Source organism: Pimephales promelas, chromosome 8 (genome assembly GCF_988280905.1).
Source record: "Pimephales promelas chromosome 8, fPimPro1.hap1.1, whole genome shotgun sequence".
NCBI lineage: Eukaryota > Metazoa > Chordata > Actinopteri > Cypriniformes > Leuciscidae > Pimephales > Pimephales promelas.
The window spans coordinates 19,088,142-19,103,514 of record NC_142776.1 but is presented as its reverse complement, the minus strand read 5'-3'; the positions used below and the strand labels follow the sequence as shown (position 1 = coordinate 19,103,514).

At 37.9% G+C, this 15,373-nt stretch overlaps 1 protein-coding gene across 2 annotated transcripts in view; it reads right to left on the bottom strand.

Moving 5' to 3' along the window:
• Positions 1–15,373, bottom strand: part of tgfbr3 (transforming growth factor, beta receptor III) — a 141,256-nt gene that overhangs the window by 90,660 nt on the left and 35,223 nt on the right. For both annotated transcript variants that reach the window (XM_039691532.2, XM_039691533.2), the window contains exon 3: positions 2,305–2,492. In XM_039691532.2, coding sequence (XP_039547466.2) covers positions 2,305–2,492 — 188 coding nt within the window. The remainder of the gene's footprint in view (positions 1–2,304; positions 2,493–15,373) is intronic.

Here is a 15,373-nt window from a genome sequence, read left to right as displayed (position 1 = left end):
GGGGTCTTTAGTCAACCTTTCTGCTAGTCTGTGTTTAAGTCTGCATGAACGTGCTGAAATACATAACTGCTAAAGTGCAAATCAGAGTTGGGAAAGCTACTTTTGAAAATGTAGCTTGTGAAGCAACAATCTCATCTCAATGTAATATGGTTTAAATATAGTCAAGCTACCCACTTGCAACTACAGTTTAGAAAACAGTTATTTTTTATTGTAATAGTAATTCATAAGATTATTGTTTTTTACTGTATTATTACTTAAAGTCCCCGTGAACCGGAAGTTGCAAACGATTTTTCTCCAGTGCTGTGACGTATTTCCAAGTGAAACGGAATATTGAACAGAGGGCAGGGTTTTACTCTAGCGCTCCTCCTCTCCATCTCTCGCTCATAGTAAACTAACGGTTTGAGGGGAGTGGTTAAGCGTTTCCCCACCCAAACTGTGAAACCAACGTCATCAGAAAAAGAAACCGTTCCAGACCGGAAGTAACTTTTCAGATTTTGATTAAAGATTACCAAGGTAAAACATTTTTTTAATATATTTTTACGTGCACGGATTAATTGTTAACCACAAGACTAGTAATATGCGCTAACAAAGTAAATAGGTTCAATTTTGATTTCACGGGGACTTTAAATAAATGCAGCCTTGGTGACCTTCAGGGACTTATAATTGAAAGTGGTAAATTCATTTGAATCCCTAGTTTGACCATTGAATATTAACATGCAAACAGATCGATTAATCGATTGAATAAAGACGAGAAGCGTCGCGTCACGTCTAGGACAACTCCAAGTATCGCACACCGGATGCGCACTTTCTAATCAGTGTATGGCCAGCAATATTGTTATGTTTAATGACATGAAATCATTGCTGAGTCTGCAGTCAGAAAACTTTACCTCAGAGCATCCGTTAACTGAATGAATTGAGAATCTCACTTGAAAAATCCAATAACATCACCAATTGTCATTCAAGCAGCTGATTTCTGTAAATGAATGCATAACTAAATGTATATTGCAGCATAGAGTGAAGTCAGGATCCATAGCAATGATTTGAGACAAAAATAATTTAAATTTTATATAAAACTATGTAAATGGCGCTCTGTGGCGCAGCAGGATTTTGAACACGGTCCTGAGCCGTTGCTGGGTGCCGCGGACAGATGTGTGTACACTCATAGAGAATAATGTGTTCGAATTTTAAAGTTCATTGATTTAATAAATGCATTAATACATGTCACTAGTCAAGTTAGCCTGTATGCTAATAACATGTATGTATATAATAACAACACAACTTTGTTATGTTGTGGTAACTGCTGTCTCAAGTGATCGTTAATTCTAAAACTTAACATGACTGAAATTATGTTTGGGGTTTGTTCGATTCACATTTTTATTTACTAAGAGTACATTTGAGATCATGCTGTTTTTTGATAGCATACGTGTTCAAACGCTTAAAGGGTTAGTTCACCCAAAAATGAAAATTAAGTCATTAATTACTCACCCCCATGCTGTTCCAACCCCGTAAGACCTTCGTTCATCTTCGGAACACAAATGAAGATATTTTTGATTAAATTTGAGAGCTGTATAACTACCACATAAGGCTCCTAAGGGACTGGCACTTGACGGCCCAGAAAGTCAATGAAGAAAATGTTTAAATATTCCATGTGACTACCGTGGCTCAACTATATGTTTATCAAGCGACGAGAATACTTTTTGTGCGAAAAAACAAACAAAAATAACGACTTTATTCCACTATTCCTTTTCTTCCTTGTTGGCCTGAAACGAGACTTCAATACGATTTCCACGACGCATGCGCGAGAATTGCAATCTCCTTCAACTACTTCAGTTCAGTTCTCGCGCATGCGTCGTGGAAATCCTATGGAAGTCTCGTTTCAGGCCAACAAGGAAGAAAAGGAATAGTCGAATAAAGTCGTTATTTTGTTTGCTTTTTCGCACAAAAAGTATTCTCGTCGCTTAATAAACTTATAGTTGAGCCACTGTAGTCACATGGAATATTTAAACATTTTCTCCATTGACTTTCTGGGCCGTCAAGAGCCAGTCCCTTAGGAGCCTATGTGGTAGTTATACAGCTCTCAAATTTAATAAAAAATATCTTCATTTGTGTTCCGAAGACGAACGAAGGTCTTACGGGGTTGGTACAGTATGGGGGTGAGTAATTAATGACTTAATTTTCATTTTGGGGTAAACTAACCCTTTAATTATGACATAACTGAAATGAGCTAATCAATGCTTATGAAAAGGGGTTAGTGCACATCTGTTGCAGCATTTGAGGTCTAGTAGTGAAGGAACCTTACTGTACCTCTGATGGTTTCTCTCTGGCTCCTTGTGCATTGCCTTTTCGCAGGTTGATGATGTGCACCTCTTGAGGAAGACTGGTGGTTCCTCGGCTAGCACAGCCTGATAGGGCAGTAAAACTCTTTAACATGGCCTGAACCGGGTGACCCACCCCAACTGGCAAAAGTTCACAAGGGCTCCGAGACAATGGACCTGCAAATAATAGAAAACACGACGTGAACACGCATTCTAAATACATATTCTGCCTCATTATTCTGGAAACATGCTGTTTTACTTATGATACATTGTTTGACTGTTTAAATGGTATCACTAGTACAGGCTTTTACATATAATAGAACTCTGTAAAGTCACTTCAAATCCATGCCATAAGTATGCAGAAGATCAAAGCATCCCGTAAGGCTATGTTCAAGCCAAAAACCCATAGCAAAAAAATCTGCACAATTAAAAATGAAAACAGTGTTTTCATTTTGCAGTTCTGTCATTGTAAATGACAAGGGCGACCGTCAACCATTACGCAAGCATGTGTAAATAGACAAAACAGGCAATAAATTAAGTACAGAGAAAATGGATTGTGTTGTAATACCATAAAAAAAAGTTTAAAAAAAAATTACAGCAATTTTGCAAATTTTGGTACCTGCCCCAGCATAACAATGTACTTTTATTAAACACAGTTCAGAACATGAGATTGTTTACAAATAGGTTTACATATTTCTACATCATAATAATTTATATATTTTCTACATAAACAAATTATTTTTATTTATTTTATTTATTTAACCTTTATTTTAACAGGTAGGCCGATTGAAAACAAATTCTCATTCACAACGGCAACCTGGCCAGACCTGGCCAATACAAGGTACTTATACATTTTACAAGATAAGGTAATTATATTAATTATACATAAATGAAATCCATATGGGTCTGTCATTCATGCTCGGTATGGTGGACTTTAGTTTTACAACTCAGTGCAAATTCAGTGCAAGCCAAAGTAAAAATCAATTTGCTTACATGATATGCAGATAAAATATTAATAATTAATAAATAAATAAATGTATACACATTATTAATGATTATTATTTATGTATAATGTATTTATTAGTTTATATAGTTTTTAATAATTTATAAGTAATATATTTTATTTTCTAAATTCTAATGCATTCAAATTAACATAATGCTATACTAAAATGCTATACTAAATAAAAATATATATTATGTATAAATTAAAATAAAATATAAAAAAAGATTTAAATTATTAATAATAGTAATAATAAAAAAATAAAAAATATATATATATATATATATATATATATATATATATATATATATATATATATATATATATATATATCAATAAATAATGAATAAATAATGTGTATAATTATATATTTATTCATTATTATTCAGAACACATTTTATACACAAGTCACAAACACACAAGATGGCATACAGCATACTTCCTGCTCATTACCAAGAATCTTTCTACCCATCTGTCCTCTTTAATAGCCTACTCTCTCTCCAGTTTTCTCTCTCTCTCCCTAAATGGGAAGATTTACCCCCTTAATCACTTTCACAAAGAAGAAAGGCCTCACACGTTAGTGCCCTCCTATGTCAGACTCCTTTAATTGGCCCACATTCGAGGAGGTCAGTGAGGCTCTTACCACAGAAACTAGGCAAGCAGTGATGTGTTTGTACCGTACAATTGGAACGGACACACGCTCTGAGCCATGACCTTGAAACACAACAGAGAGAGAGAGATCATGGAATAATGAGGAGAAAAACAAGCACTGTGTCAAGATAACAGCACCTAATGACACTGTTCAGCCATCGGTGATGAATGTTAAACAGGATCCTCTTGGCACCTACACCGAAATGATGGCGAAAGGTTCAAGGTGCAGTTCTGTTTCGAATGGTCACAAGACTTGTCTGGTCTAATTCACCGCAGGTCATTAGATCTCCATTTATGTTTAGGTTGTGCTTTAATAAGTAGTGCAGCTTCCAGCTGAAGGTCAGCTTTAACAACAGACATGCCAAATGGCAGCAAGATCACAAGGGACGATGAATGAAGAATGTTTCTCTCGTGCTCAGAGGGTAATCAGCTACCAAATCTAGTAGATGAAGGACCCATAAGGGTGTGTGTATGTGTGTGTGTGTGTAGAGAGAGGACCCTGCAGCTAGGCTTATGCCTCTCCTGCCAAGAGAAAGCGATGGAGCATTGCATTTACCCATCAGCCGATAAAGCTCAGGACGACCTGGGCAGATGAGCAGACTCAGACAGTAAAGCCAGTGTGTCTCCAATGAGTCTCAAAGAAAAAAAAAAGATACAGTGGGGAAATTTTTCATTTAAATTCATTTCAACTGTGACTCATAAAAACAATTCTGTTAAAGGTGCCCTATAATGTGAAATTAAATTTATGTTGGCATAGTTAAATAACAAGAGTTCAGTACATGGACATGACATACAGTGAGTCTCAAACATCATTGTTTTCTCCTTCTTACTTAAATCTCGTTTTTGAAAAACACCCCTGAAAAACAGGCGAATCTCCACATAATACCGACTCTGACGTAAAAGTCGGGATCATTAAAGGTTCTCTAAGCGATGTGGGGCCAAAACATTTTTTGTCACATACATCAAACGTCTCCTCACTATCGGCTAGATGCCTGTCCCCTAAACACACTGTAAAAAAACGCGGCCTCTGTAGACACCACAGGCTCCACAAACGGCAACAAAAACAATCATGTCTCACCCGGACCACGAAACCTAACAAACAGTGTTCCAGCCAATCACTGGCAAGAAGTATTTGAGGGTGGGTCTGGGGGGTTAGTGCGCGTGCACATGAAGGGGGTGTGTGTGTGAAGGAGACAGAAGCATCAGAAAGTTTGAAAAATGGCCGACACACGACCAAAGAGACGTCGTTCTGAAGAACAAATTAAAAAGAAGGAGTCGGATAAAGAACGTGCGAAGTTCCGAATTTACATCGGTAGCAAAGCTTTTGAACGATGGCGAGAACTCCGGCGGCAGAAGGGCTTCCAGTCCGACATTCAGGTTGCTCTGTTTTTGCTGGACGGGTGGGTAACGTTAAATTGTTTTTTTCTTCTAAATTGACCCTTCGCTAAGCCCCGCCCTCCCTAGTTACTGTTGCTACGCCTGTCAAGCTTTCGCGGCTGGCCCATCTATTATAGTGTGGATGCACCCGGTATCAGACATTTCAATGAGATAATTAGTAATTTTCGGCGAACAAGTGAAATATCTGAGAGAGCAAGACAAAAGGGACTACAGTATGCATTCGAGGGATATATTCACGACATTATATGCAACCGATTAGAGAATAATTTCTTAAAAATTGAAGTTAAAGCCTAACGTTATAGTCCCAGCGCAAGCAGCAGCGCCTCATACGCTGACCGTTCAAATGGGAAACACAAATCGAGGAACAGCTATGTTCATACACAGCAGGGTATGTGAAAATAATCTTAATAATTATAAATCAAACAGCTTATCAATAAATCTTGTGGAATAACACTAATACCGGGAGAGCTGCGATTGGATTGGGTTAAGTTACTTAGTAAAGGGTAGGCTAACGTTAATAGGACGTTGAGTAACAAAATGCTGAAATATATTTTAAAGTAGCCTATGTCAGTGAGCCTTTGTCTTGTCTCTTTAATCGTCTTATTTTACGTTATCATTATGGCCAAAGAACCGTCAATATTTCCAAACAATAGGTGTTTTTGTTAAGCATGTCGACATTTATCAGTGTAGTTGTGAATGGGTCTCGCACATAAACGCTAGATCACGTCAATCATTTCTCCCCTTGGCTTTTAGATTTTCTGGAAGGAGAACAATTCCTCTCCCCCGTCCAAACTTTTAGTATACCGGTATCAGATTTGCACAATCCATACGCACAATGCTTCAGCATGTTTCCCTCATTCGAAAGCTTGCCAGACCTTCCGCGCATAGTTACGGTTGCTAAGACATGATTGGCCAGTGGCGGTTTTCGGGCGTGGCTTAGCGAAGGGTCAATTGACGCTTATGTTCGCCAAACCCACACAAGGATATAATTAGCTAGAAATGCACGTTCACAATTATTTCAGGAAGCACGGAAGGGAGGGGGAGGAGATGAGATGCGGAGGAGAAAGGGTCTAGCTAGCCTCCGATTTGTTTGAAAATATTCCGAACGTCAACACCCAGGATCGCTCAGAGAACCTTTAATATGTATGACTCCAAATATTTGCATATGCCAGCCCATGTTCAGTGATAGACGAGACGGAGCTGCGCAGCCGAAGCATGGCCGTTGATCAGTGTTCGGATGTAGAAACATCAGTGTTCCTCTGAAGAAACAATGGATTAATTTTATTTTCTCTGGAAATTTCCAAACATTTCACCGGCGACTTGTTTCCTCAACTTGCCAAGAGCTGGCCTCAGACCGAGCTGATGTGTTGTTGTTCAAGTTCAGACAGGAAATCTTTCACTTTAAAATCGTTCAATACTGTTTTTGCATCAGTAAGTCAGGCCAGTGATTAAAAATCAACTTCACATCATTTCTTTTAGTAGGATGGAAAAAAAAATCTTATTTAAATTGTGAATTATAAACAGAAAGAAAGCGATCAAGGAACAATCACAGCGCGAGTTTATCTGGACACTTGCCGAACTCGTTATGAATTCAATGACGCACGTTACACTGCACAACGAAGCTCTAACTGTACATCATCGTGTCTGCTGCATTAGAGAGTAACGTTAGAGAGACTGCATTGCAATGGTAAGATCTTCATTCTCGCGATCAACAGACTGTCTCTGCTTGCTCAATGCTCAACACAGCTACACTTTATGTGACGGGAATAGATCTATATACTTCAAAAACATCTCACGATTCGTTAATCTCGATAGCTGTAATAGTAAAAACGTATAATAGCTGTAGTATAATTATTCGACAGTTTCACATGTAATATGTTGCTATTTCATATGCAAGCATGTCAGCCAATCACAGCAGAGGCCGGATACACACAGCAGACACGCCCCTTCAAACAGAGTGTTCAAAGCAGAGGCTAAAATCAGGCTAGGAAAAATGCCTTTTATTTCTAAATTATGACTATTATTGATCTAAAAGACATACTAACATTATAAGGGCAACCCAGGAAACATTATAAAATAATAAAAAAAAAAACGTTATAGAGCACCTTTAATACAATGAAATAATCAGATTTCTGCATGACACAAAAGTAAATACATCGTATATAATAACTTCTTATTAATGTTTGCAATGTAATTTTTTTTTTGTTGTTTATGTGTATGACACTGTGCACCTACTGTATACCTCAGCTTGTGAAATATACATTTATTTTTTATTTTACTGTAAATTTACGGTAAATCTGTAAAACTTCAAATGTTGCTATTTTTTAAGGTTTGCTAAACACAGCTGCAAGGATTTTTTTAAAATTATTATTATTATTATTTTTACCATAAATGGAGGAGACGTCATAATCGACGGAGTATGTCTAAACGCTTCCTAATAGACCATATCTTTGAACTTGTAAGAAGTATGCTCTTACATTCTTGCATAAGATAGCTGGCAGAAGATAGCTACAGGTAGATAATCATCATACAGCAGTGGAATTGTTGTTGCCCACTAACCCTGAATGTAGCCAATCATTATTAGAGCTGCTAACTGACTGATTTTTTTTTTTTTTTTAAAGAAATGGTCACATTAATGAACACATTCCTCAACCACACTGAGTGACACATGTAAACGTACAAAATCTTTTCCTGAGGAAGTAAACTCCCGTGAGAGAGCTTGAGGTTAAGTCCTCTTGCAGGTCTGTCTTTCTCTCTGTCCACACCATGACCTCATATTTCAGCTCCAACACGACAAACACACAACCGCACTGCGATAATGATCAGAAAAACATTTGGAAACTATTATTGTGTGTGAGAGAGGGAGATATAAAGATTCCTCTCTTCAAAATGTCTTATGTATGTCTTCAGGAAAAGTGTTAAGCAAAGACTGATTTTAGCTGTTCATCCAAAAATGAAGATTTGCCGATATTTTGTGCTCTCCCATGTAGTTTCAAATCCGTATTACTTTCTTTCTTTTCATGTCTGTTTATTGTGATTAAAATCAGTGTATGCCACATAGTTTTATTATGAATATGGTTACTATGATTATGTAGAATATCAGTCACTCTTTTCCATAAATGGTAAGTAAATGAAGACAGGGGCTCCATAATAACAAGAAGAACCACAAAAGAATCATAAAAATGGCCCACAGGACTGGTGAACTATATTCCAAGTCTTCAGAAATCTCAATGTTCCACAGCAAAAAGTAAGTCATATTAGTTTGGAATGACATTACATTATGTAAATATGTATATACACTGTATACAGTGCCATTTGGGGTCAGTCAGTTTAAGGACACAATTGTTCAAAATGACAAAGAATTTCAATGTTTATAGTTATTTTGTTCTTTTTGTAATAATATTTACAATATTACAGATTTTACTGTATATTTTTGCTCAATTAAATGCAGCCGGTGAGCATAGACTTCTTTCAAAAACATTTCAAAAATCTTACAGACCTTTTGGACAGTAGGGTATTTATAGTGATAACATAAACACTTGCATTCAAGGCTCGAATGACCTCTGAATTTCAAATGTTTTTGTTTTTTTCCTTTCTACAGCCTTTATCAATCTCACGCAAGCCTTGACGTCATCTTGTAAATGCGCAAGGATACTGCACTTTGATGTGCTCTAAAAAAAAGCCATTTTGGGAAAACACGTTGATCAAGAATGAAAGGTTTTTAAAAATCACAGATAAAGAAGTTAACAGTCACTTGTGTGACTTCAATACTCCCTCCTCCTCCACTACCTCCCTCTTCCTCCCAACGGAACAGAGTTTGTTGCCTGTCTTACCGACAGCATCACGCCTTCGTCCCTCACCAAAGGCTGAGATCACTCAAACTCACTTTTTCCTTCACAGAGTGAACAGAGTCTGTGGAAGACGGCCAAAAGATTACAGTTCCTATTGGGCAGCCATGTTGTTTCTTTATTTAACTGCTTAGGGGAAAGGGCCCACAAGACAAAGCGCTTCGGGGAAAGAAAATACGGATGATTTGGAGAATAATAGAGGGAAGCTGAGCATTTGTTGTGTGATTCTCCAACAATAATGGAATTGAAATCATGTGCCATAAACAAAAATGTGTTCCCATGAAGAAGAAAAAAATAACCTGAATGCTTTCAACACATTCATTTTGTATAGTGTATATTTCAAGAGAGAGATTTATTTTAAATGTTGATTCTAAGTTGATGAGGTAAGATTATTCTTTCAAATTATATAGAAAAACACTATTTTTTGAGGAATATAAAACATAAAATATAATATGTGCCATCCTTGGTTTCCTGTTGAGCTTTGGGAGACAAAAAGAAGCATTTAGACCAAAAATAGTTATAAAACTTTTCATCACATTCTCTTGTGTCAAATGGACCAACCGCTCACATCTAGAAACACAATCAAAACTGTCTGAGGCTGCAGCATATTAGAATGATTTCTGTGACATTGAAGACTGGAGTAATTGCTTATTTCAAATATTTTAACAATATTTCACAATATTACTGTTTCGAATGCAGCTTTAGTGAACACGAGCTGTGCAACGTGACAAAAGCAAATAGAATCCATTATAATCAGTGATGCTGTCTACAATGGACGCGGCGCTACAGTAAACTGATGCCCCGTCTATTTCTGATATAATTCTCATGCTAATTGCTAAATAAAAAATTAAATATAATAATAAAACAAATGTGCAAATGTGCAACCGTATTGGCTCTGTTAACTTGAAGGCAGGACATTTATAGACGCTTTCAGCAGTGACAACATAAACAAACGGTACTGCGCATGTGCATTAATCTGGCCCAAACTTAACTTCCGGCAGACTTGCGGACAGTGGTGGAGGAAGTACTGAATCTCAGTACTTAAGTAAAAGTACAAATACCCAGATAAATATTTACTTTAGTAAAAGTAGAAGTAACACAATGACAACCATACTTAAGTAAAAAGTAAAAAGTACTTTATTTTAAATGTACTTTAAGTATTAAAAGTAAAAGTACTTGCATAACAATTTATTATCTTAATGTCTATTTTCTAATGATTAATAAAACATTTAATTCTAACTCATTCAACCTAATACTCCTATAATGATGTTCAATAATGATGGAAAAAAATGTCACCATTTCTGAAACAAGCTTGCAATTAGGCAATATACACATCATGCTTATCCTTACTATATGTTAATAACTATGTTTGGCAGTAAACAAGATTAATTTATGGTGTAATTCTGAACCTCTTGGCTTGCCATAATCCTAACCAAACCAAACATATATTACACACGGTGTGTTTCCTATGCACGTAAAAACAAATTTTCGCGTATGAGTTGCACGATAAACACACTGCGTGTGACCGGGTTGATATACTGTATCTATGGCAACCAAACGTCACTGGTGAGACAAACGTGCAACGAACGGACGGTCAGATTACGTTTTGGCAGGGGAAAAACTGATCAGAAAATGTAACGAAAATGTAACAGAAGTTGTTGAAATGTAGTGGAGTAGAAAGTATAATAATTGCTGCAAAATGTAACGAAGTAAAAGTAAAAAGTAGGCACTATTTATTGTACTTAAGTAAAGTAAAGATACGTGAAAAATGTACTTAAGTAAAGTAACGAAGTATTTGTACTTCGTTACATTCCACCACTGCTTGCGGAGAGGAGACAATCCATAACTGGTATTTCTTGCCAGTCAAAGAAAATAACCCGGCCAAACGGAAATGTGACACTACCAGACCCGTTGAACAAAAATGAGAAGATGTTTTTCTACCGACGTGTCTGATTTACCGCAGTGTTAAAAAAAAAACTGTGGCGAGCGCGACGGCGGGGTTTGATAAGGTTAACATAACTCTCCTTATTAGCTAGGCTTCTTGCATGCTTGCTAACCTTTTTTAAAGGTGGGTCTCCACATTGACAGCATGTTGGATGGATCTGTGCAGCGCTGTTTATGATACTAACCATTCAATACACAGACTGGTCCGCTGTCAATGTGTTTGCGAGAGAAAGAGAGAGGGGGGGGGGTTAATATGCGCTGCACGCAACTCTGCAGTCAAATACAACTTTTCCCATCTTAAATTGTTAAAAACACGGAAATCAATATGTGGCGGTCAGCGCTGATAATGTGGTGGGCTGCCACTAATAAATGTATGGGAAACACCGTACCGGTTATCACTCAGGCTATTACATATAGGCTATTTTAATACCGAATTTAATACCAAACTTTCACTGCATTTGTAGCCAATGCCACATTATCCAGTAAACACTAATAAACGAACAGAACCGAAGTTAACTTTGGGCCAGCTCATCACCATGGCAACGCGTCTGATGAAAGCGTCTATAGCTAAAGTTGCTTTTGATTTCTCCAATTCATTTTCCTACAAGTGGTGCATCTTGTACCCCTTTTACTGTCATAATTTATCGGTTTATGAAAGCTAAAATGGCTTTCCACTCCTCCTGGTTGAGAATCACTGTTCTACATATCTCAGTTTTCCCCCCTTTTGCCTGTGTGTCTGTGCTCCCTCTTTCAGCGAGCAGTGGACAAACTGGTCCTATCTGGCAGCTGTTAGGGTCTGTGGCTGTCTGCAGGCTGGACGCCCACAGAAATACAAGAATAAGAGACACCGTTGTTCAGTTCAGTAGGCCTAAAGACTTAAAAAGCAGTCTAGCACTCTTGCACTTTAAAGAGCTCAGCTTCAAATCCCAACACTTCAGATACACCTCTGATCTTTCTTCTAATGTCGTATTCTGCCAGCTCTGCACTTTCATTCTTGGTCCCCCCAAAGTTCACTTCTTATGCTCAGGGAGGTTTCATTGTCTCGCGTCACCTCTTTGAGGGGTTTTAGATCTAACACCCTGTGAAGCTACTTTTTGAAAAAGTCTATGTGTACAAAAAGTGTTCAATAGGTTAAAAAAAATGTTAGTTGTTATATCACGAAATTGTTTATCATCCTTGATCTTGAGAAATAAAAGTTAATTGTACTATGACAACATTATCAAACTTTGAGAGCTCAAAACTCGCTCCCCAGTCCCAAAAGACCATATAGTGAAAACTAGGGGTGGCGACACGATTAAAGGCACAATATGCAGGATTTTTGCAGTAAATTATCCAAAAAAAAAGACAACACAAGGCCAATGTTAATGTACTTTTCATATATTATGTTTTGTTGATTACTTACAATATCCCAATTGTTTCCAACTATTTGTAAATCGTGAGAAAATTGCGATTTTAACCAAGGAAACGGGGCGTGTGAGCAGGGGTGAGAAGTCGCCACTCAATGGCGTCACAATGGCGTGCAACCTCGTACTGCAATAGTACCATGGCGACAGACGCTGACAACTGGGTTATGCCGGTTATGCCCGTTATGCCTAGAAGGACTCTCACGCTGTTGTTGTTTTGTTCAAACATTATGGATCATGGCAACCAGACTTTGAGACAAAAAGAGGACTAAAACGAAGATCAACATCTTTCGAGATGCCGAGAGCTTCACGTCCGCGACTAACTTTGACTTGACAGAGACACAAGTGTTCGCGTGTAAGTTACTTTATTAGACAGGTTAACAAATGTACATAAAACTAATCAATTTTATGTAGTTCAACATGATGAAAAGTTAGAATATGATCTGTGCGTGTTATATTGACCAGTGATGCGCGGGTCAATGTATAAACAACCCGCAACCGACCGACGTTTTCAACTACCCGCCCGCAACTCGGACCGCAAAAAAAAAGTTTAAAAAAAATTGTACCCGACCCGCTTCCTGACCGCATTTTTTAAAAGTAGTAAATGCTCATCGGAGCGTTATTGGGCCATAGACGTGTAACAACACAGCATCGCAAGAAGACGTAGGCCTATAACAAAGGCAAAGCCAGTCATCATCTTTCATTATTTCAGCAAATGCCTCCCACACTTTTACTCTTTCTATTTGTGTATTTGCGGGGCTTCCACTCCCCAGTCTTCACCTTTTCTCTTGCCGCCTCCATCTCTCTGCAGACTGTAGTGATCATAGACATGGCCGGTTCGTGAACGAATCGTTCTTTTGAACCGGTTCTTTTTAGTGAACCGGTCGAACCAGTACACTAAATCGAACTGAATCGTTCGAAACAGTTCGTGTCTTGCGTCAGCGCTAAACCACAAGTTACTAAAGTTACTCACTTTCGGACATGCCTGACAGTCCCTCCGAATCGAAATAAATCAATATCCTGAATTATATTTTACTCCAGTAACTCCAACAGTTCACTGAACCGAGACATGTTGGTGCCACTGTTGAGAGAAGTGATGAGCACGAGCAGCTGATACTGCGCATAGATACCGAACGCACAGGGACAGCGGTTCTCGAATCACCAGTATAGAACCGAGAACTGTTTAGACTGAGCTTGTGTGTTATCTTCGTGCCAGTTATTGAGCCAATAATGTGTAGGGATGTATATTTCATCAAAAATTGTGTCTAGTACTATATTAATACAAATGTTTAATTGGCATCTTTTTTCAAACGACCCGACCGACCGCGACCCGAATATCATTAAAAACATTTTTGGATGACCCGTAACTGCGGGTAACCGCGGGTGACCGCAGGCACCCGCTCATTTCGGATCAACCCGTGCATCACTGATATTGACGCTAAAGGGTGCCATGTGGGTTGGATTTAGACGAAATTTTAAAAGTGTCACTATATGATGCCCGAGGGATGAAAACGCATTGAAATATAGCAATATTTGTAAAGAAATTAAATTTCCCTTATATATTGTAAAAGCTTTTTTGAAAACAACAATTAAGATGTGTACACTCATATATATTCAAGGTGTAAGGTATAATATAATTGCTTGATGTAACATGTTAAATCTTAAAAATGTCATTATGAAAACTCTTATTTGTTAATGACCCAATGGGAGGCATTAACGCCATAAACAATATTTACTTCCAACAAATGGCTTTTCTAGCTCCAGACAAACTGTGTCAGTATGTGTAAACACATACTGTGCTGCAAAAAAAAAAAAAAAAACATTGCGACAATCTGCCAAAGCCTCTGCTGCCTTGCAAAGAGAAATATGTTACTAACGCCCACATGCACCTGTTTCATTGATGCTCAGTGACAAACCCACAGCACATCTGTAACTGGGTCTACACCAAACATTTCTGACAACACACAAACAGCTCTCTGCCATTTACAGTAAATTAACTTCTATCTCCACTAGCATCATTATCTTGCGTGCAAAAATATTGCACTTGCACCACTGAACAGAAAAACCACACACAAACACACACATTCTGTCACATATTCTCAGGTGGGAAAATACAAACAGTGTCCGAACTCACACTTGCCAATTAAATGACTTGAATGACAGGTTGTGGGTAAAACCGAGAGAAAAGAAAAAAAGAAAGAAAAAAAAATCCCACTGTTCTGTCCAAATCAGACGATAAAATAGAGATGATAGCACAGTAGAGTGTGCACAAAAGTAAGTGTGTAAGAGTGTGTCCACACAAGCAGTGCACGTGTATGCCGACCCTGTTGAGCTCATACAGTGAGAAGCGTCGATGCATGACTTTCCGGAGCTTTACGTGGGACCACGTGTTTTGAGCTTCCATACTGTGTAACACAGAAACTTTTCAAAGTGCTCACTGAGAGGGAAAAGTGAAACCCCTGAATCTGATAAGGCACAAAAACCTTTTTGCGGCTCTTGAGAGCTTTACAGAAATAGTTCACACCAAAATGAATGCTCTGTTATTTTCTTTATCATGACGTTCCAAACCTGACTTTTTACAGGAGCAATACTGTAGATTGTGCTGGTTACTCTTTTCCGTGCAATTACAATGAATGGGTACTGAAGATTTCAAGCTTCAAAGGGGGGTAAAAGCCCCATTAAAATATTATAAAAGTAGTCCATAAGTGCAGATAAGTCTTCTAAAGTAATTTTATGTGAGGAACAGCCCAAAGTGTAAAGAAATAGTTCATTCGAATTGAAAATTCGCTCACCCTCATTTAGTTCCAAACCTGC